Source organism: Molothrus aeneus, chromosome 18 (genome assembly GCF_037042795.1).
Source record: "Molothrus aeneus isolate 106 chromosome 18, BPBGC_Maene_1.0, whole genome shotgun sequence".
Classification (NCBI taxonomy): Eukaryota; Metazoa; Chordata; class Aves; order Passeriformes; family Icteridae; genus Molothrus; species Molothrus aeneus.
The window spans coordinates 1,378,945-1,398,843 of NC_089663.1; the positions used below are offsets into that span (position 1 = coordinate 1,378,945).

General features: G+C 63.9%; 2 protein-coding genes across 3 annotated transcripts; both read left to right on the plus strand.

Annotated features, from left to right (window-relative positions):
* The first annotated feature begins 1,825 nt into the window (after positions 1-1,825).
* On the plus strand, positions 1,826-13,014 carry TBC1D10A (TBC1 domain family member 10A). The gene is made up of 9 exons (XM_066562010.1): positions 1,826-2,063; positions 5,216-5,315; positions 8,439-8,546; positions 8,694-8,800; positions 9,492-9,606; positions 9,821-9,886; positions 10,905-11,094; positions 11,358-11,512; positions 11,705-13,014. The coding sequence occupies exons 1-9, from the start codon at positions 1,864-1,866 to the stop codon at positions 12,095-12,097; spliced, it is 1,434 nt and encodes a 477-aa protein (XP_066418107.1). The 5' UTR covers positions 1,826-1,863; the 3' UTR covers positions 12,098-13,014.
* Positions 13,015-14,265: 1,251 nt separating this feature from the next.
* Positions 14,266-19,671, plus strand: CASTOR1 (cytosolic arginine sensor for mTORC1 subunit 1). 2 transcript variants are annotated; one of them, XM_066562204.1, is made up of 9 exons: positions 14,266-14,390; positions 14,506-14,576; positions 16,786-16,979; positions 17,073-17,205; positions 17,760-17,883; positions 18,433-18,546; positions 18,634-18,716; positions 18,836-18,930; positions 19,011-19,671. In XM_066562204.1, the coding sequence occupies exons 1-9, from the start codon at positions 14,278-14,280 to the stop codon at positions 19,074-19,076; spliced, it is 993 nt and encodes a 330-aa protein (XP_066418301.1). In that variant the 5' UTR covers positions 14,266-14,277; the 3' UTR covers positions 19,077-19,671. The 2 variants fall into 2 exon arrangements, with proteins under 2 accessions (XP_066418301.1, XP_066418299.1); XM_066562202.1 differs by having other exon boundaries at positions 16,786-17,205.
* Positions 19,672-19,899: the final 228 nt, after the last annotated feature.

Consider the following 19,899-nt stretch of genomic DNA (forward strand, 5'->3'; position numbering starts at 1 on the left):
GTCAGCATTTGATAGAAACACAACCCAGCAAAGTTAATCCATGGAATGAGGTGCCCAGGAAGGGCCAGGTGTCTGGAATTTGGGTACCTCTGTTTTTCTGGGTAACCCAAAGCCATACGTTTATTATTATATATATTTTTAGTCATGGTTGGGCAGTATAGGAACATCCTGTTTACCTTATTCCATGCTTAGGAGGGGAGAGAGGGATGAAGCAGGAGGGAAGAGCCTGCATCCTCCTGCCTCTGCTGTGCTCCCCTGGGGTCAGGAGGAAGCCCTGTGGCTGTGGGGAAGGTGGCTGGCACTGGCCCAGCCCAGGTGTTCCCTGGCCACAGTGTCCAGCTGTTGTCTCTGACAGGTCCCCACGTGTCCCTGTCACAGCCTGCTCCCCTCCCTGCTGCAGGAATGCGGAGCCTGTGCCTGGATGGTGGGTGCAGGGTGCTCCTGCCCTGCAGGAAGGCAGGATAATCACTTCCCTTCTCCCTTCAGAACCAGACAATAGGTACAGTCCTGGAGAAAACAGGCAGTGAGCGGGGTTTTCCAGAGCGGATAGAAAAAAACTGCCAAGAGAGCTCTGAAATGGAGAAGTTGTGTTTGTATCCGGGGCTGGGCTGGGCTGTGCTGAAGGTCACCCTGTGTTCCTCCTCCTGCTGTGCTGGGCACCACAGAGCTCCGGGTGGGAGCTGTTCCCTCTGTGCCCTTGGTAACAGTTTCAGCCAAGCCCCTTTACCGGCACTCCAGCAAGAAAACTTCCCCCTGGAAATCATTTTTGTGGAGCCTTGCCAGCCTGTTTCCATCTAAATCCGAGGGATGAATGCTGCAACAGACTGTGTGTGTGGAGATCTGGTACAAAACAAGCGCCATCAGAGCCTTCCAGTTCAGTGGCAAGGACTGGTGAGGCCTGGCTGCCAGAAAAATCTGGAAGTAGGTTGAGTTGCTGATTTTAAGGAGCCTCATTCCCTCTTCCTTTTGGCACGGTACCACCTTGAGAGGGATCCTTCCAATCCCCCCTGTTGTGTGCTGTAAGAGGGAGGAAATGGAGCGCTGGGCTCTGGAGATGGGATGGACCTGCCCCTGGCAGGCTTTACCTGGGACAGGTCCCAGCACATCCCAGTCTCCTCCAAATCCTTTGGTGTGTTATTTTTGGGAGAGCCAGGCTGGTTTTACTTGTCTGGGGTGCTGTGGCTGGGGACTCTGAGGTGACACAGCAGAGGGATCTACAGGGCAGGGACAGCTGTGGAGAGGGAAACAGATCCCAGTGGCTGCCCCAGTGCTTCCCAGCACAACCCTCCTGCAGTCCCAGTATCCAGCCTTCCTGGAATGCCAGTGCCATCCCAGTACAGCCCCAGCACAGCCCCACTGTGGCTGTCTGGTCCTGCTACAGCCCCCTTATACAGGTCCCAGTACAGCTGTGTTGTATCTCATACCAATCCCAGTATAGCATGTTATAGCCCGTACTGGTCCCAACCCCAACAGAGCTCGTTATATCTCATGCAGAACCCAGTACAGCCCCGTTATGTCTCATACTGGTCCTAGTCCATGCCGTTATGCCTCATGCTGGTCGCAGTCCATCCTGTTATGTCTCATACTGGTCCCAGTGCCTCCCACCCCAGCGCTGCCCCACTGCCGGCGCACGGAGCCCCGCCCCTCACCGACACCCGCCGGCACTTGACGGACAGCTCTGCTCGTCCTCGCGACCAATCAGCTTCGGGGGCGGGCTCTCCTTTCCACAATCCCGGCGGCTGATTGGCAGGGTCCCTGCTCCCGCCCAATGGCTGTGCAGGGAGGGGGCGTGACCGGGGCGGGGCGTGGCCGCCGCCGTGTCCCGGCATGGCGGAGCGGCCGCGCCGCCGCTGAGGCGCCGCCATGGCCAAGAGCCGCGGGGGCGGCGGGCCCAGCTCGCCCGGCGGGCGTAGCCTGGCGGGCACCCGCGAGAGCCTCGCCGACCCTGGCGGCGATGAGCTTAGTTCGCTCGGCTCCGACTCCGAGATCAACGGAGGCGGCCCCGAGGAGCGGCGCGTCGATAAGTTCGGCTTCATCGTGGGCAGCCGCGGCGCCGAGGGGACGTGAGTGGGGCCGTGAGGGGCGACCGTGAGGGGGTCCGGGGCCAGGGCCGTAAGGGGCCGGGGGGACACTGGGGCACCGAGGCGCAGAGGAGCCGCCCCAGGCCCGGCCCAGTCGGCTCCGGCCGCTCGGCCCCCGCAGGGCCGGGCCTGGGGCTGGGCCGGGCCGGGCCGGCCGCGGCTCTCCCCGCCCCGGGGGGTTTGTCCCCGCCGCCCCCGGGCTGGGCGCGGGGCCGCCCGGGACCGCTGTCAGGCATCGTTCGTGCCCGCGGCGGAGGCCGCAGCAGCCGGGATGTGAACAAGGGAGCCAGGCTGAGACCTGCGGGTGTTCAGCCTGGAGAAGAGAAGGCTCCGAGCAGAGTTTAGAACCCGTTCTAGTGCCTAAAGGGGCTGCAAGGGAAGCTGGACTCCTGCCTTTGGGCAAGGACCTGGAGTGACAGGATAAGGAGGAATGGTTTCCTTCTGTCAGAAGGCAGGGTTAGATAGGATATCTGGGAGAAATCGTTCAGTTTGAGGGTGCTAGGGCCCTGCCACAGGGTGCCCAGAGCAGCTGGGGCTGCCCCTGGATCCCTGGCAGTGCCCAAGGCCAGGCTGGATGGGGTTGAGAGCAACCTGGGACAGTGGAAGGTGTTCCTGCCCAAGGCAGGGGGTGGCACTGGATGAGCTTTAAGGTCCCTTCCACCCCAAACCCTTCCATGATGTTGTGATGGCTGTGTGAAGAGCCCCAACAGCTGTTCCAGCTGTCCCATCTCCCTCTGAAGAGAGCGAATGGCTGGGAAGTGGTGTCCACCCCATTTGGGGTCAAGGAGCTGCCAGCACACGAGGTCAGTGTCTGGTCAGCTCCAGGCAGTGATTCCAGTGGACTTTTGGCCTCTGTCAAGCCAAGGAGGCCAGACCATGGTGTCTTTCCAAGGGCCCCTTGTTGGCAGTGCTGGGCACCATGGTCACCCCGCTCCGCGGAGGAAACCCTCGGAGGAAGTGAGGCTAACCCGAGGCGCTAGGCCCCAGGGTGGTGCTGACACCCAGGAATGTGCTGTTGCTGTCGAGCTGGTTCGGCAGCGTGTTTGGCGTTTGCCTTCCTGGCCCTGCTTTCACAGCAACGCCCAGAGAAAGTCGGTGTGGCAGTGGGAGCAGCGCGTGGCAGCCGGCTCCTCTCCTGCTGGGACATCGCCTGCAGCGTGCTCCCTGGGCTTTGCCCACCTGAGTGCTCTGGTGCCAGCTGTGCCTCAGTTTCCCTGTCTGTGAGGAGCAGTGTTGACTCCCCTTAGCCTGTGGGTGTTACTGGGTGGGTCTGTGGGGTAAAAAGGTGCTGGAGGTTGGAATGTTGGTGCTGGGCAAGGTGCATCACTCTGAGTGATAAACCTTGTCCCTCGGCACTGTGGGAGTGGTGTGACCTCTCCTTCCCGTGGTGCTGTACCCTGTCCTGAGCACACACCACATTTAGGGGACGCTTGTCCTGGCTGTCATTCCTGTGGCTGTCTCTGGGGTGGGTGTCCCTGTCCCTGCAGCAGGCAGCAGCAGCTCTGGATGAAGGTCGTGGTGCTGGAGGCCAGTGGCTGCTCCCAAGGGTGCTGACAGTATGGTGGCTGCAGTCACTGGGGACTGAGCCTCCTGCAGCACCCCACAGATGTGCTGGGGCCCAATCCTGTCCTGCTCCAGGCCTTTATTGGCTCACTGTCTGTCCAGGAGGGGATGAGGGGGAATACATGACCTCCTGCTGTGGCTGCCGGAGTTGGGTTTGCCCTGCTGGGAGGGGAAGCACAGGAAGGGCAGGCAGGGTATCCGAGCATCCATGGACAGTGTGAGGGCACCGCGAGGGGCCGAGCTGTGGGGCTGTCACCCAGCGTGGATGCAGAGGAACGCATTCCCGACACAGGGCATCTGTCACTTCCCGCCTGGAGTGCCCGCACCCTCCCGCCTGGGCCATATGAAATGCAGCCGGTCCTCGCTCCCTGCCCGCTGCCAAGCAGCCATCAGCTGGGAACAGCTTCCAGTCTGTGCTGGCAGAGCTCCAGCAGGCCCACAGCCAGCTCCTGTATCCAGCGTCCCGCGCTCCCGAGCTTCCCACGCCTCGCGGAGCCCCGGCTGGAGGCCAGCGCTGCCTCCATCCCCATGCCGGGCTGGGGAGCTGCCGGCCATGCCTGGCCGTGCTGGGGAGGGTGGGGAGCCAAGCAAAGCAGATCCTTTGGGAGCGGGTTTGCTCTCAGAACAATCGCGCTCGCCCCGTCCGACCCGCTGCGGTGGGTGGGACTCGGCTGGAAGGGCTGGGCAGGGCGCGGGGCAGCGCTGCCAGCTGGATGCGGCCCTGGGCTCACCCTGCCGCTGCTTTCCGGCTCGGCATGTGCAGGGAGGAGGCAGGGCCTGCGTGTCCTGTAGTGGGCCTGGCTGCTGGGGGATGCTCAGCGCCAGGCCACTGGCCTCGGGTCCTCAGGAAGGATCTGACTCTTCCTGAGATTGGCGTGGCCACAGGACAGTGTGGAGCAGAGCCTGAGAAGGCATCGAGTCTTCACTGATGGCTTGGAGGAGCGTCTGCCCTCCTTGGATGTCCCTGCCTGGGCCTGCCCGAGCTGCCTGTCACCCATCTCTGCACAGATGTGGTGCCACGGGGGGTTGGAGGCCGCGGTGCCGGCTTTGGCATTTCAGCAGCATCCCCCCTGCCTCAGCAGGGTTAAATCGGATTCCCTAGCTAGACTGAGCCGTTTCTGGAAAACACTCCCCTCCCTCCTAAGGGACCCTGCTCCGGGCTCGGCGCCGGGCCTGGAGCAGCGCCAGGCGTTGGGAGCGCAGTGTGGCTGGAGCTGTGTGAATGACACGATGCTTATGGCCCCGGCTCTCTCTGCGTGCAGCTGGGCCCCGCTGCAGGGATCAGGTCTTGCTCATCCCTCACCTTCCTGGCGTGTCCCTGGGGATGCTGCAGCATGTGCTGTGTGCAGTGCAGGCTGCTCCCGAGAGGTTTGAGCTGCTCTGCTGCTGCAGTGACTTCACTCATGGGTGGCGAGCGCTTCCGGCAGCTGCCGAGCGTGTCCTGAGCCCTGCGCCTTGAGGGGTGCAGCCACCTGGGCACGGGGGCACCCAGGGTGCTCGGGAGGCCAGGGGGCTCAGCACCATACAGAGCCAGGCACCCACTGACCGGCCTCTTCCTCCCGGTCCCACAGGCTGGAGGAGGTGCCCTTGGAGGTGCTCCGGCAGCGGGAGTCCAAGTGGCTGGATATGCTCAACAACTGGGACAAGTGGATGGCCAAGAAACACAAGAAGGTAAGTGACAGCCTTGTCACCTCTGGGAGGTGGCAGTGAGGGACAGCCAGGCACAGCGGTGTCCCTTTGGAGCAGCCTGGTGTCACTGGTTCCCTGCAGACAGGTGTCTGGGTGCCTTTGCATGATGCTACTGGCTTGAATGGGCTGTTCACTCCCCTTGGAAACTGGAACTTGGAGCCCACTTCTGCCTCCAACTCTTCCCTGCCGGGCTGGAGCCTTCCTAGGGCTTTTTTGGCTGCCTACAGGCAGCCATGGGAATTGTTTGCTCATGGAAACTTCTGTTCTGAGCATCTTGCAGACCAAAAAAAGCTCGGTGTAGGAAATATTTAAGTCTGATGCGCGTGACACTGGTCTGCGAACGGGGGTCCTGGGAGACTCCTGGTGTGCTGGCTCCATGGCTTGGTTTGCTGGGCTCCCTGATCCCTGAGCCTGCAGATGAGGCAGGAATTGGGATGCAGCAAGTCCAGGGTTGCTGCTGTGTGTCTGCTGGGAGCAGTGAGGCTGCTGGCATGGGACAGCAGTGCCAGAGAGTGGCTGAAGGGCCTTCTCCTCATCCTCCTCCCCATGCTGGCAGAGTCTCCTCAGTGTGCCCAGAGTGCTGTCCCTACTCAGTGCCTGCTGAATGACACCGGAATCCCTCATCTGTTTCCTGGCTGCTCTTAAAGGATTTGGGAGAGTTTTCTGGGCCACGGCAGGCGGGCGCTTTGTTCCACGGGCAATTTCCACCACTCTCCAGCCATGTGCCACAGGGTGCCCTCTGGGATGGGGTGAGGGCTCCAGCAGCCCTGTGCCTGGCAAAGCAGCTCCCTTGTGCTTGGCCCGAGCCTCTGGGAGTCTCCATGGGGCTGATGTGCTGTATGGTCTGTCCTGCAGCAAAAATCCATGCCTGGAGCTTTGGAGAGGCTGCTCTGGAATGCTGCTCTGTGCCTGTATCCCTGGGGCTGCTCAGGGAAGGCTGCCAGGCCTGGCCTTGGATGCTGTCAACTATCCTTGGTCTGGCAGGAGCCTGCTTGGTGCAGGTCTCTGCTGCTCTGGGGGAGCTCCCTGAGCCTCTGAAAAACCCCAGTACTTTTCTGGCTGCCTCACAGGGTTGGCAGGCAGCCCGTGGATCCCTGGGCCAGCTCCTGCTGGGCTTGCTCACACCTGCACCGCTCCAGCATCCCAAAACGCTCCCTGCCTGGCCCCGATCCCAGCCGAGCCTGACCCCACATCCTTCATGGTGCTGCACTGTGCCAGCACCGCGTGCTGGAAGGAGGGCAGACGTGTGGGTGGGCAGCTCCCACTGCTCTCCCAGCCTGGGCAGCACTCCAGCTTCACCTTGCTTTTAGCATCCCTCAGCCCAGACACACTCCCAGTCCCTGGAAGATCACAGTGGGACCCCACGTGGGTCCAAGGGGATGAGCTGCTCGGCCCTGGCGGCGCTGGCCCGGCCAGCTGGAGGGGCTGCCCAACCAAAACCCAGCGAGGCAGTTTCCTTCCTGGCAGCTCAGTCAGCAGGAAGGGGAGCTGGCTGGAAATGGGAGCTGTCAGCAGCCATGGAGCTGCCCACAGCAGCCCTGGGCATCGTCCCCTGTGTTTCCTGCCAGCACAAAGGAACCTGCCCGTGCAAACAACCAGTGAGGGAGCAGCAAACCCCCTTGGGAGGTGATGGAACTGTGCTTGGAAACAACCACCTGCTCCTCAGTTGCTCCAGCAAACAGGGAAACACAGCCCTGGGCAGGCAGGAGAGGATTTGGGAGCTGTTGGCCACTGCTCTCAGGCCTCTGGCACAGTTGGCATGTGCCACCCGAGCAGGGGCATGAGGAGGGGAGGCTGTGCTAAGGTTTGCAGGGTGTTGTGAGGGGTGACCGTGGGAAAAGCACCAGGCTTGTGGGGCCCACCTTGCTGCATACCCTGGCTGAGGACTGTGGGGAAAAGGACACATAAGGATGTGGAGCTGCTGGAGAGAGTCCAGAGGAGGCCACAGAGGTGCTCCAAGGGCTGGACCCTCTTTGCTCTGGAGGCAGGCTGGGAGAGCTGGGGGTGCTCACCTGGAGAGGAGAAGGCTCCAGGGACACCTCAGAGCCCCTTGCAGGGCCTGAAGGGGCTCCAGGAGAGCTGGAGAGGGACTGGGGACAAGGGATGGAGGGACAGGACCCAGGGAATGGCTCCCACTGCCAGAGGGCAGGGATGGATGGGATCTTGGGAATCAGGAATTGTTCCCTGGCAGGGTGGGCAGGCCCTGGCACAGGTGCTCAGAGCAGCTGGGGCTGCCCCTGGATCCCTGGCAGTGCCCAAGGCCAGGCTGGACATTGGGGCTGGGAGCAGCCTGGGACAGTGGGAGGTGACCCTGCCCATGGAATGAGATGGTCTTTAATGTCCCTGCCAACCCAAACCATTCCATCATTGCGTGATTTGGAGCTGCTGCTGTGATGAGCAGTTGGAGTGGGATGCTGGGGGCTCTGTTTTGGTCCCTGCTGGTGTAGGCAGCTCCAGGGCTAAGCTGGGTCAGCTCCCCAAGCAGGGTAGGCACCGACTGCCTCGCCTGGACTTTGGTCCTGGCTGGTGCCCAGTGCCAGGGAAAACCAGGGGCACAGGAAACTGTGGGCATGGAGCTGCCTCCAGGGGCCTCAGGATCTGGCCATGCACGGAGACAGAACCAGACCTGCCCTTCTGCCCAGGATGAGCAGGTGGAAAGGCTGAAACACTGGTCAGGGTGCACATCCCTGCTTTCCATGGCCCCACGGGGGGGTGGGGGACTGGACTGGGGGCTGGGGAGCCTCCCCTGTGTCCTCAGTGCTTCCCATGTGGGACAGAGCTGCTCACTCCCCACCTTGACTCCAGTGTTTGCTTTTCCAGCTCCCAGCAGGATCTGCCTTTGAGGCAGTGCCAGGCTTGTTTGGAGCTGTTTGCAAGCCATAGAGCCTCTGCTGGGCCTCTGGCAGCTCCCCCGTGCTGCTGGTGCTTGACTGCCATTCCAGCTGGCATCCCTGCATCCCAGGGGCTCAGGGACACTTCTCCTTGTTTGGGAAGCAGCAGGGGACCAGCCTGTGCTGGCCTGGCTCCCCCCTTGCCCCGGGAGTCTCTTTGTTTGCAGCGCTCTGTGTTTCCCCTCACGGCTGTGTCTCTGTGTCTGTCCCGCAGATCCGGCTGCGGTGCCAGAAGGGGATCCCGCCCTCGCTGCGGGGCCGTGCCTGGCAGTACCTGTCTGGGAGCAAGGTCAAGCTGGAGCAGAACATGGGCAAGTTTGACGTGAGTCCTGCTGGGAACCCTCCTGCTCCACCAGGGAGGGGGCAGCGCTGGGGTGGCTCCTGCTTAGGCTTGGGTGTATGTTAGGATCTCAGACATCTGGGGGGGGGGTGTCAAGGGTGTTGCTCACCCCAATCTTGCCCTCCCCAGGAACTGGACCTCCTCACAGGAGATCCAAAGTGGCTGGATGTGATCGAGCGGGATCTCCATCGGCAGTTCCCCTTCCATGAGATGTTCGTCTCACGTGGAGGCCATGGGTATGTGGAGCTACTGTTGTGTCCAGCCCTCAGCAGCCATGGATGGGGTGGGCACTGTCTGTCCCAGTTCATGGAGCCACACTCATGTCCCCAGTGTCCTCCCTATACTCCCACAGTTGCAGAGCATCCACTGGCTGAAAACAGGATGGCTCAGACCAGCTCTGACACCCAGTGGGGTGGGAATTGCCATGACATGAGGGCAGAGGGAGGAGGTGGCAGCCTGTGCCCTCCATTTCACCAGGAAAATGCTGCTCCCAATGTGCTGGGGAGTGCCTGTGCCCCTGTGCTTGCAGCTGGGTCCCTGCCTGTCCGTGGCTCACTCTGGGCAGGGTGGTTGTCTCTATGCCTCCACTCCCAGATCCAGGCAGGATGTGTGCTCTGTGGGCCGAGCTTCCCAGAGCTGTTGTGTCCTGCAGCCCCGGGTTTGTGTGGAAAAGGGATCCCAGCCAGGAACTGAGCCAGGCTCATGCCTGGCATGCACGGGGAAGGCTGCTGGGCCATGTGCACACCGTGTGCCCAGCTGTGTGTGCCGTGTGTGCCCAGCTGTGCGTGCTGTGTGCCCAGCTGTGTCTGCCGTGTGTGCCCAGCTATGTGTGCCCAGCTGTGTGTGCCTTGTGTGCCCAGCTGTGCATGCCGTGTGCCCAGCTGTGCGTGCCGTGTGCCCAGCTGTGCGTGCCCGGTGTCTCTGCAGGCAGCAGGACCTGTTCCGGGTGCTGAAGGCGTACACGCTGTACCGCCCTGAGGAGGGGTACTGCCAGGCCCAGGCGCCCATCGCCGCCGTCCTGCTCATGCACATGCCAGCTGAGGTACGGGCACGCGGCTCAGGGGACAGAGGTGGCACCTCCCGGAGGATGTGGGGCCCTTTGGGGGGTGCTGATGGGAGGAGTGCCCAGCTCAGGGCAACCCAAAGCGCCCCGGGGGTGCTCTGCTGCTCCCCACCCTCTCCCGTGGTCCCTGGGAGCAGGGAGTGGGCTGCAGGGATGTCCTCTGGGTGCTCACCTGCTGTCCCTTGGCTTGCAGCAAGCGTTCTGGTGCCTGGTGCAGATCTGTGAGAAGTACCTCCCTGGCTACTACAGCGAGAAACTGGTGAGTAAAGGGTTCATGGTGCATTCAGCAGTGGCAGGGACCTGCAGGGTTCTGCATCTGGGTTGGGGCAACCCCCAGGATCAGTCTGAGTTGGGGATGAAGGGATCAGGAGCAGCCCTGGGGGGAAGGACTTTGGGGTGCTGCTGGGTGAGGGTTGGCCATGCCCTGGCCGTGTGTCCTGGGCTGAGCCCCCAGCGTGGGCAGCAGGGGAGAGGGGATTCTGCCCCTCTGCCCCACCCAGGTGAGACCCCACCTGCAGAGCTGCCCCAGCCCTGGGGCCCAGCACAGGAGGGACCTGGAGCTGCTGGAGCAAGTCTAGAGGAATCCATGGAGCTGCTCTGAGGGCTGGAGCCCCTCTGCTCTGGAGCCAGGCTGGGAGAGCTGGGGGTGCTCACCTGGAGAGGAGAAGGCTCCAGGGACACCTCAGAGCCCCTTGCAGGGCCTAAAGGGGCTCCAGGAGAGCTGCAGAGGGACTGGGGACAAGGGATGGAGGGACAGGACACAGGGAATGGCTCCCACTGCCAGAGGGCAGGGATGGATGGGATATTGGGAATCAGGAATTGTTCCCTGGGAGAGTGATGAGGCCCTGGCACAGGGTGTTCAGAGCAGTTGTGGCCACTCTATCCCTGGAAGTGTTTTCATCCAGGTTAGACAGGGCTTGGAGCAGCCTGGGATAGTGGAAGGTACCACATGGCAATTGGGTGGAATGTGATGAGTTTTAAGGTCCCTTCCCACCCAAACCATTCCACGATTCTGAATCTCCAGGCCAAAAACTTGTCCAGCTCCTCACCATGGGGAAAGAAAGGGTCTGGGGAGGGCCTGGATATTCCCAGAGTCTCCCTGTTGTGCTCTGGCTCCCAGAAGCATTTCACATTCAGGGATGGGGGTCTCAGTGCAGCATCCATGGGACACAGCTCTGCTCATATCAGGTGTAGAGGCTTGGCTGCCCCTGCTGGGGCCAGGCACTGGGGGCTGATCCAGGGCTGGATCACTGGGGTGCTGGTCCCTGTTCCTGCAGGAAGCCATCCAGCTGGACGGACAGATCCTCTTCTCACTGCTGCACAAGGTCTCACCTGTGGCCTACAAGCACCTGAGCAAGCAGAAGATCGACCCCATCCTGTACATGACGGAGTGGTTCATGTGCGCCTTCTCCCGCACGCTGCCCTGGAGCTCCGTCCTGCGTGTCTGGGACATGTTCTTCTGTGAAGGTGGGAGCTCCCACCATCCTCCTCCTCATCCTCCTCCTCTTCCTGGGGTGACTGTACTCCCCACAGCCATGGGACCTGTAGCAGGGCAGGTTTGGGGCAGCCACATGCCTGGGGTGGAGGTGGGCTGTTTTCCATCCCAAATTCACCTTCTTGCATGTCCTGTTAGTGGGACTGGGATCTGCTGGCCCACGGCATTTGAGGGACATGGTGGCAGTGTCACCCTGTCCTGCCTGGTACTCACTGCCTCGTGTCTCCTCTTGCAGGAGTGAAGATCATCTTCCGGGTGGGCCTGGTGCTGCTCAAACACACCCTGGGCTCCTCGGACAAGCTCAAATCCTGCCAGGGCCAGTATGAGACCATGGAGAGGCTGAGGGCCCTCAGCCCCAAAATCATGCAGGAAGCCTTCCTGGTGCAGGAGGTGAGGTGCTGGGGACGGTCTGGGGGCCCAGCTAGCCGAGCTGGCCGGTGCTGCCAGACTGGGCTGTCCCTGGGTGGGTGGAGCATGGGAAGCAGCTCCCAAAAAGCTTGGTTAGCGGTGGCCTGTGCCCTGAGGGGGATCCCACACCCAGCTCCGGTGGCACTGTCGCTTATGGCACAAGTGTCCCCGCAGGTCATCGAGCTGCCGGTGACGGAGCGTCAGATCGAGCGGGAGCACCTGATCCAGCTGAAGAAGTGGCGGGAGACGCACGGAGAGCTGCAATGCAAGTCCCCCCCGCGCCTGCACGGCGCCAAGGCCATCAGCGAGGCGGAGCCCGCGCCGCGCAAGGCGCTGGAGCCCGTCCCCTCCATCATCGTTTCCCCCGGGCCCGCCCCCGTGCCCAAGGCCCGCAAGAGCAAGGAGAAGAGCCGGGAAAAGGGCCCGGCCAGTTCTGCCAACGGCCCCGGGGCCGAGGGTAACGGGGCGCCCGGCACGACCCGGGAGCTGCTGCACCCCCAGGTCTCCCCCCACCACCAGTCCAAGGAGAGCCTGAGCTCCCGGGAGAGCGAGGACACGTACTTGTAGGGCCCGGCCCACACCCCGGGCAGCCGGGCTCAGCGGGGCTGCGCACGGACCCGGGCGCGAGGACACCGAGGGGGACCCCTGGCACCCGGCGCTGGGGGCTCTGAGCTGGAGGGATGGGACAGGGGGGCTGTGCGGCTCCGTGAGAACAGCGTGGCCCTCTCGGGGCATCCGTGGAGCTTGGCCAGGTGTGGTGACCAAAGGGGACACCGTGGGTCTGCGCTGGGTGCCCACCCCGCAGGGTGCTGGCACCACGAGCGGTGGGAGCCCGGGCAGGGGGTGGCTGAGCCACCCGAGCTCCCTCCCCACACTGGGGGGCTGGGCTGCCCCTCGGGCCCTTCTCCCCGTCCCAGAGCCCCTCGACCCATCACCCCCCGGGTCCCCCCTGTAGCCCCCACCCTGCGCCAGCCGGGCAGCCCCAGCCCCGGCTCCCGAGCACTTAGGCCTGGCGCGGGGCACTGGGGGTACACGAGGAGCCCTGGGACCCCTCGCCCCCCTCTTATCTAGTGAGGATATATCAAGCTGTAGCCCTTTATGTAGTACCCAACTTACCTACTCACTGAGCCTATTTATTATTCCTCCGAGGCAGGACAGGGACCGAGGCAGGATGTGCTAGAGGCAGCGGGATTTGATGCCGAGTTTTGGGGCTAAAGCCCCCCCATCCCATCCCCTCCCATCCCCAAGTTCCCCACAGCTCAGGGGGAGTGTTTACCCTGCCAGGGCTCACCCCACCACTGCTGCCCCCCCTGGGCCCCAGCACAGGTGAGACGGGGTGGGTGAGCAGCATCCAGGTGCTCCCTGGTTGTGGGGTCCCCTCTGCCCACCCTGCCCTCCCCGAGGGTGGGTGGTGGGTTTGTAAAATAAAGCGGGAAAAGCAGTTTTGTACAAAGGGGTCAATAAAGCGAGTGTGTAAAGGCGCAGCCCTGGCTCCCACCTCTCTCGGCCTGGGATGGGGGTGGAGGGTGGCAGGAGGCAAGGGTGGTGTCACCTCCCACTTGCTGCACCAGTACCAGCTTTGGGGGCACCCTGACCTGGACCTTACCCACGGTTCTCTGTCCCTGTGGAGCACCCTCCCCTGCATCCCGTTTGCACTGGGCACTGACCCTGGCATGCACCCTTCCCTGGGTCCCATCTTCCCTGGCTGCCCTTGTCCTGGGGGGCAGGTGCTGGGCAGTGTTCTGGGAAGGGCCACGCTGCTGTCACTGCTCTGTCACTGCTCTGTCACCGCAGAGGGTGGCCCAGCCCTGCTGTCTCACCCAGCCTTGGGGCTGTCCTTTGAAGTGGAATGGGAGGAGACTGAGACCTGTCCCAGCTTGTGATAGTGGTGGCGGCCAGGCTCTGGTGCACTCCCATTCCAGCACCCAGGCCTTTCCCCCTCTCCCACTGTCACAGCTCCTGTGGCTGAACAAAACCAGAGGACCCCTAATTAATCCCATGACACCCCAGAACTCAGCTTCCCATCCCAAAATGGTGCCCAGGCCATCTGTCTCCTTCTGGCAGGCAGGAATTCTGCCCAAACCTCCATTCCTCCCTCCAGAACCCCCTTTTCGCAGGGGTGGTCCTGGTTTGGTGAATCCCCTCTCCAGGCCTGGTGCTGAGCATGTGGGACCCGTTTGGGTGCTGGGGTTGGGGGTGGGATGGGGTTGGCAGTGGCTCCCAGAGGGTTTCCTTAGGCACCCCCAGGGCTGCAGTTTGGGGGTCCCCCAGGACTCTGAGTTGGAGCTGCTCCAGACACCCCGGGCCGCTGAATTTGGGCGGGTTTGGGCACCATGGGGTTCTGTACTGGGGCTGGTTCCGGTGCGGGCAGCCCGGGGCCCTGAACCGGGGCTGCTCCCAGGCCGCCGGGCCCGGCTCGCTGCCTTTCTCGCGGTGCGGGGCGGTGCCGGGCTTGTCCCTGGGCGGTGCCGGGTCGGGTCCCTGGGCGATGCGGGGCGGTCCCGGCCCAGGCAGGTGGTCACAGGGCGGTGCCAGCGAGACGCGGAGCGTTCCCGGATCGGTCCCCAGGCGATAAGGGCGGTCACAGGGCGTTGAGGAACCGAGGCGGGGCGGTCCCAGGGCGGTTCCGGGGCGATGCGAGGCGGTCCCGGGGCAATGCGGGGCGGTCCTGGGCCGGTCCCGGGGCGGTCCCGTGTCCGCCCCCTTATAGCGGCGGCGGCGGCGGCTCCCGGGGCGGCGCGGCCGCCATGGACCTGCACATCCTGGAGCACCGGGTGCGGGTGCTGAGCCTGGCCCGCCGCGGGCTCTGGCTCTACACGCACCCGCTGCTCAAGCTGCTCTTCCTGCCCCAGCGCTGCCGGTACCGGCTTCTCTCCCCCCACCACCCTCCTCCTCCTCCTCTTCTTCCCCCGACTCCCGGCCCCGTGAGACGCTGGCGGTTTTGAGGTCAGCAGCACCGATTTTTTCTGCTTCAGATGCAAGTTCTTCAGCCTGACGGAGACCCCCGAGGACTACACGGTCATGCTGGACGAGGAGGGCTTCAAAGGTACCGAGCGGCGGCCCCCTGGCAGGGCGGGCTGGCACCGCAGGCACGGGCTGTGCGCGTCCCCAGCCCGGCTCCGCGCCTGGGCCGCAGGGAGCGAGTCCCGGCTTGTGCTTGGCTCCCTCGGAACGTGCCCGTCCCGTCCCCTCGGCGCCTGCGCCGGGGATGTACCGGCTTGCCCGGCCGAGGCTCTCCCGGCGTGGCTGCCCTCGCTCCGACAGCCCCTCCCGGGCAGAGCTGCCCCCCGGCTGGTGGCACCGGGCTGAGCTGCCACCCGAAGCCCGGGTGCTCCCGGCAGGGCGCAGGCACCTCCCGGGATGCCCGCGGGCAGCGCTCCAGGCTCTGGCAGCGCTCCTGTCATCGTTCCCGCGTCCGATTTCATCCCGCCCCTCCTCCCTGCGAGGGCCAACTGCAGCTTTGGCTGAGGAGGGCAAAGCACAGGCCCAGCCAGGCTGGCAGGGGTGAGCCCTGTCCGGCAGCTTTTGGGCTGTCCTGGGGCGGTTTGATCCCTTCCAAGCCAGTCCCTCTCCCAGGGAGGTGCCATTGGTGACCCGGCGCGTGCCGTGCATCACCCTCGCCGCCAGCCCTGCCGCGGTACCGGCCCGACGGGCCGAGCCGGAGGGTCCGGATCCCGGCCCGCCTTCCCACGCCCAAACCTTCCTGCCTTGGCCGCAGGAGCTGGGCGCAGCGGAGCCTTGGCCGTGACCCAAGGAACAAGGGGCAGCGCTCCGGCCACGGGCACTCACGGCCGGGTCCCAGGCTCCCCTCCTTGTGCTGTGGAACGGGACCGTGTCCCGGGCTCTCCCCGCTCCCAGAGCCAGAGCTGTTCCCCACGTATTGTTTTATTTTGGGGCCTGCAGACAAATATTCCTCAATCCCGAGGGGAGGGCGGGAAGTGCTGAACAATGGCCCCGCAGTGCCCTGTGAACCCCCCTTGGCTGGGGGCTGCCGGTGTCCCCCCGCTGCCGGGCTGGATGGGGACCCCCAGCACAGGAGAGCTGCACCCCCCATTCCCTCGGGATCAGGATAAAGCCCTGGGGTGGGTGACACAGGGACAGCGAGGTCCCCTTGCATTCAGCCTCGCCCAGGGTGGTGTTGAAAAGCAATTAAACACTGAGCTCTGGGACCGGTCCCCATGTCCCCGAGTCCCTGTCCCGCCCCCCTGTTCCCAGCACTGGGCGCTGGGCCGGAGCCGAGGCTGTTCTGGCGCTTCCTGCACAGGAACAGGCGCTGGGAACACCCGCCGGGCCCTGGATCCGGCCCCGCTCCCGCCCTGCCCGTGCCGAGTTTGGGAGCGGGATACAGAGCCTGTCCCCTCAGGGGTCCCTTCAGTGCCTGCTGGACCCTCCCTGTGCGACCTCCCCCCCACCACTGGTGTGATGAGTCTGGGGTCTCAGCTGGGCTTGGGCACGGGATGCCCACGGAAGGGCTGGGGGCTCGTGTGATCTCCCATGGGAGCTGCTCCCACCTTTCCTGCATGGAGACCCCTGGGGGCCCTGGCTCGTCCCGTGCTGGGAAGAGGAGCCCAGAGAGGAGGGAGCAGCCTGACTGAGTGCTGGGGTGCCCCAGCAGTGCCAGCCCTCTCCTGGGCAGGAGGGTGGGAGCAAGGGGGGTGGGAGGCAGGACAGCTGGCCTATGCCCACCCTGCCAACCCCAGAAGATTTTTGGGAAGCACCTGTGGCCCTCTGCCAGCCTGGGCTCTCTTCACCAGGCTGGCACCAGGTGCTGGGACCCCCAGGGCAGCGGGGTGACCGTCCCCTTGCCCCCTCCAGCGCCCTGTGTGCATCCCTGAACATCCCTGGTGGTGGGCATGGGGCTGGGGGCTCCTGAGGGCAGAGGATGAGCTGGGCATCCCCACGGCCCTGGTGGTGCTAAGCCCCCCAAACCCCAAGATGTGTTCTCTCCTCCCTGTGCCAACACCCCCCGCCCCCAGCCTGGGAGGAGAGACACATCTTGGGGTTTGGGGGGCTTAGCCTTCACCCCCCTGGTCCCTATGGCCAGATCCCAGTGTGGAGCAGCTGAGCCCCATCTGGCTCATTCCACCTGGGGATCTGCACCCCCAAACCAGTGTCCCCACACCTGGGGCTGATCCTGCCTGGGGCATCAGCCAGGGGACAGTGTGGCACACAGTGCCTGAGCTGGCCCCGGCTCTGTGTCCAGCTGTGCCCAGCCCTGCAGAACCACCTACCTTAGTGTCCCTTGTCCCTTGCAGAGCTGCCACCCTCTGAGTTCATGCAGGTGGCAGATTCCACGTGGCTGGTGCTCAGCGTGGTCTCCAACGGGCGGGAGCCCCCCGGCTGCCAGGCCACCGGAGTCACCAAGATCGCGCGCTCGGTCATCGCGCCGCTGGCCGAGCACCACGTCTCGGTGCTGATGCTCTCCACGTACCAGACCGACTTCATCCTGGTGAGTGACGGGCACGGGGACACCTGGCCGGCCGTCCCAGGGCCCCTCTGTGCCCTGAGGAGGGGTGGCAGTGCTGATCCCGCTCCCGGGCAGGTGCGGGAGCGGGACCTGCCCGTGGTGATCCACACGCTGGCCGGGGAGTTCGACATCTACAAGGAGGAGGGTGGCGAGTGTGTCCCTGTCACCTGCGATGACGTCAGCAACGGCTTCCTCAAGCCCAAGCCACGTGAGTGACACTGGGCTCTGTGTCCCCTGGGGCCACCAGGTGCTCCAGCACAGCCGGTGGTACCCATATCCTTGAGGGGCCTCCAGAGCCGCCCTGTCCCAGGGCCACCCAGTCCCCAATGAGATGATCCACCTCCCACCAGTGGAACCCACATCTTTGGGGGACCCCCAAGGCCATCCTGTCCCCAGGCCACACTGTCCCAGAGCCATCCAGTCCCTGCCAAGATGCTGCTCCCATGGGTGGTTCCCACATCCTGGGGGACCCCCACGGTCACCCTGTCCCCAAGACCACACAGGTCCCTGCCAAGGTGCTCCTGCTCCCACCAGTGGTACCTACATGTCTGAGGGACCCCACTGGAGATGCCCATCTGGGGCCACCCAGTCCCCACCGAGATGCTGCAGCTCCCACCCGGGGTACCTGCATCCTTTGGGACCCCGGGCCATCCCTCTGCTCCCCGAGGGACTCGGGGCTGCGGGCGCGGTGGCCACGGGGTGGCACTGCGGGACTGTCCCCGAGCTGTCCCCAGGCCTGACGCGCGGCCGTTCCTCTGCCAGCCGCCAGCCCCACGCTGCACCCGGTGCAGAGCCCCCAGACGCGCTTCTGTGTCCTGACGGTGGCCCCCGACACGCTGCCCGCCATCGCCACCATGCTCATCGACGTCCTCTTCTACTCCCACAGGTGAGTCCCGGGGATGGGGACGTGGGGGTGGCCTCTTGCCTGGTGCCACCTGAACTGCAGTGACACTGGTCCCTGTCATTGGTCCCAGTGGGTTTTCAGACTCTGGGTGTGTTTTCCAAACTGGTTTTGTCTTCCCGGGAGCTGCACTGTGAGGGGTGGGAACCCCGAGGTGACACAAGGGACAAAGCCACCACCATTGTACCAAATCCCAGGAGGAGACTAAAGCAGGAGGGGGTGGGTTTGGGAAAGGCAGTGGGAATGGTGTTGGGGAGAGGGAATGCTCCTGATGGGGTTCTCCAGTGTCCCCTGGGATGGGGTCCCTGCTGGTGGCATGCTCCTGCTCCAGAGTGACCCTGGCCTTTTGAGAATGCCCCAAAACCTGGTGTCACCTGTGAGCTGCAGACCCTGTGGGGACACCTGCTCCTGTCCCCTGTCCCCCACCCTGCAGCGCCCCAGTATGATGCTCAGACACCCAGAGCCACCACCACGCCCTTCTCCTCCCCATTTTGGGGCTTTGACCCCTCTCTGTGTCCCCTTGCCCCTCTGCAGCCCCCCGTGGGATGCAGCTCCTGGCAGCCAGGACCTCGACTCCATCACCTTCTTCTCCTTCTCCCTCATCGAGGGCTACATCTCCATCGTGATGGATGCCGAGACCCAGAAGCGGTAGGTGCCATCCCGGGGCCATCTGTCCCTCTGTCCCTGGCTCTGGGGGCTCAGGGAGAGGGTGACACTTGCCTTTGTCCCCCTCAGCTTCCCCAGTGACCTGCTGCTGACCAGCTCCACGGGGGAGCTGTGGCGCATGGTGCGCATCGGGGGGCAGCCCCTCGGCTTCGGTGAGCGTGGCCCTGGTGGCCGTGTCCCCTCTCGTGCCACTGCCACCCAGGGGGTGCTGTGGGGCACTGCTGTCCCCGCATGTCCCCATGGCAGTGACCTGAGGCCCCTTTGTCCCCAGACGAGTGTGGCATCGTGGCGCAGATCGCGGAGCCGCTGGCGGCCGCCGACATCTCGGCCTATTACATCAGCACCTTCAACTTCGATCACGCCCTGGTGAGCCCTGCCCCTCCCCGGGCACCCCTGCCAGCCCCGGGGTGTCCCCTGAGGCTGACACCCGCTCTGTCCCCCGGCAGGTCCCCGAGGAGGGCATTGCTGAGGTGATCCAGCTGCTGCAGCAGCGGCAGGAGAGCGGCAGATAGCGGCTGGCTGTCCCCAGGCTGGCTGTCCCAGCGTGGCGCCTCCCCTGCTCCCCACCCCTGTCATTAATTGTTAATTTTAATGATCCCCCAGCACAGGACAGAGCTGGGCTCAGCATCGCTCCCTCTGTGCTGGGGATGTGGTGGCTTTGGGGACGTGGTGGCCTTGTGGCAGTGGGCACAAGGAGAGGGACAGTCCCTGGGTGCCATCCTCTCCCTCCAGCCTGGTCTGGGTAGGGTGGGTGGCCCAGGGACAGTGGGTGTGTCCAGGTGGAGGGGACACGGGGGGACATGCCAAAGAGCAGTGATGTGCCACCATGGTGCTATAGGGGACAGCCTGGGGCTGATGGGATGTGTCCCCTTGGGAAGGGAGCGGTGGCCACGATGCTCAGGGACAGCCCTGGAGCAGCCCCATGGAGGGGAGAGCATTCCTGGAGCTGGGGTTACCCCTGGCACCCCAAAAATCTCCAAGGGGACTCTGGTTCAATGCCAGCGCTGGCTGTCACCTGTCATGGAGGGGTGACAGTGACTCCCAGCTCCTCACGAGTTGTATTTTCACATAGTTTTTGATAAGTCAATAAAATTCTTATTATTTTTATTTCTGTGTAGTCCAGGGAGGTTGCCCAGAGCTGGTCTCTGTGTTGGTGGCAGGGGCTGGGATGGGACAGGGGGACAGAGTCTGGCTGGGACATGGCCACTTTCTCTGCTCTGTATTTTGGGTGAAAAAATGGGTTAAAGCTGCAGCCCCCAGCAAATCACTGACCCTGGGGAAACCCAGGCCCACATTTATGCTCTCCCCCTGCCCCACACCAGGCCACACTGGGGG

What these genes read in the sequence shown, in the direction of transcription:
- CASTOR1 (XM_066562202.1), top strand. Translation starts at nt 14,278, where the DNA reads ATGGACCTGCACATCCTGGAGCACCGGGTGCGGGTGCTGAGCCTGGCC. An exon ending in CTTCCTCAAGCCCAAGCCAC is followed by an intron (nt 17,206 to 17,759) that starts GTGAGTGACACT and finishes TTCCTCTGCCAG; the next exon opens with CCGCCAGCCCCACGCTGCAC. An exon ending in GTCCTCTTCTACTCCCACAG is followed by an intron (nt 17,884 to 18,432) that starts GTGAGTCCCGGG and finishes GCCCCTCTGCAG; the next exon opens with CCCCCCGTGGGATGCAGCTC.
- TBC1D10A (XM_066562010.1), top strand. Translation starts at nt 1,864, where the DNA reads ATGGCCAAGAGCCGCGGGGGCGGCGGGCCCAGCTCGCCCGGCGGGCGT. An exon ending in AGCCGCGGCGCCGAGGGGAC is followed by an intron (nt 2,064 to 5,215) that starts GTGAGTGGGGCC and finishes CCGGTCCCACAG; the next exon opens with GCTGGAGGAGGTGCCCTTGG. An exon ending in TCATGCACATGCCAGCTGAG is followed by an intron (nt 9,607 to 9,820) that starts GTACGGGCACGC and finishes CTTGGCTTGCAG; the next exon opens with CAAGCGTTCTGGTGCCTGGT.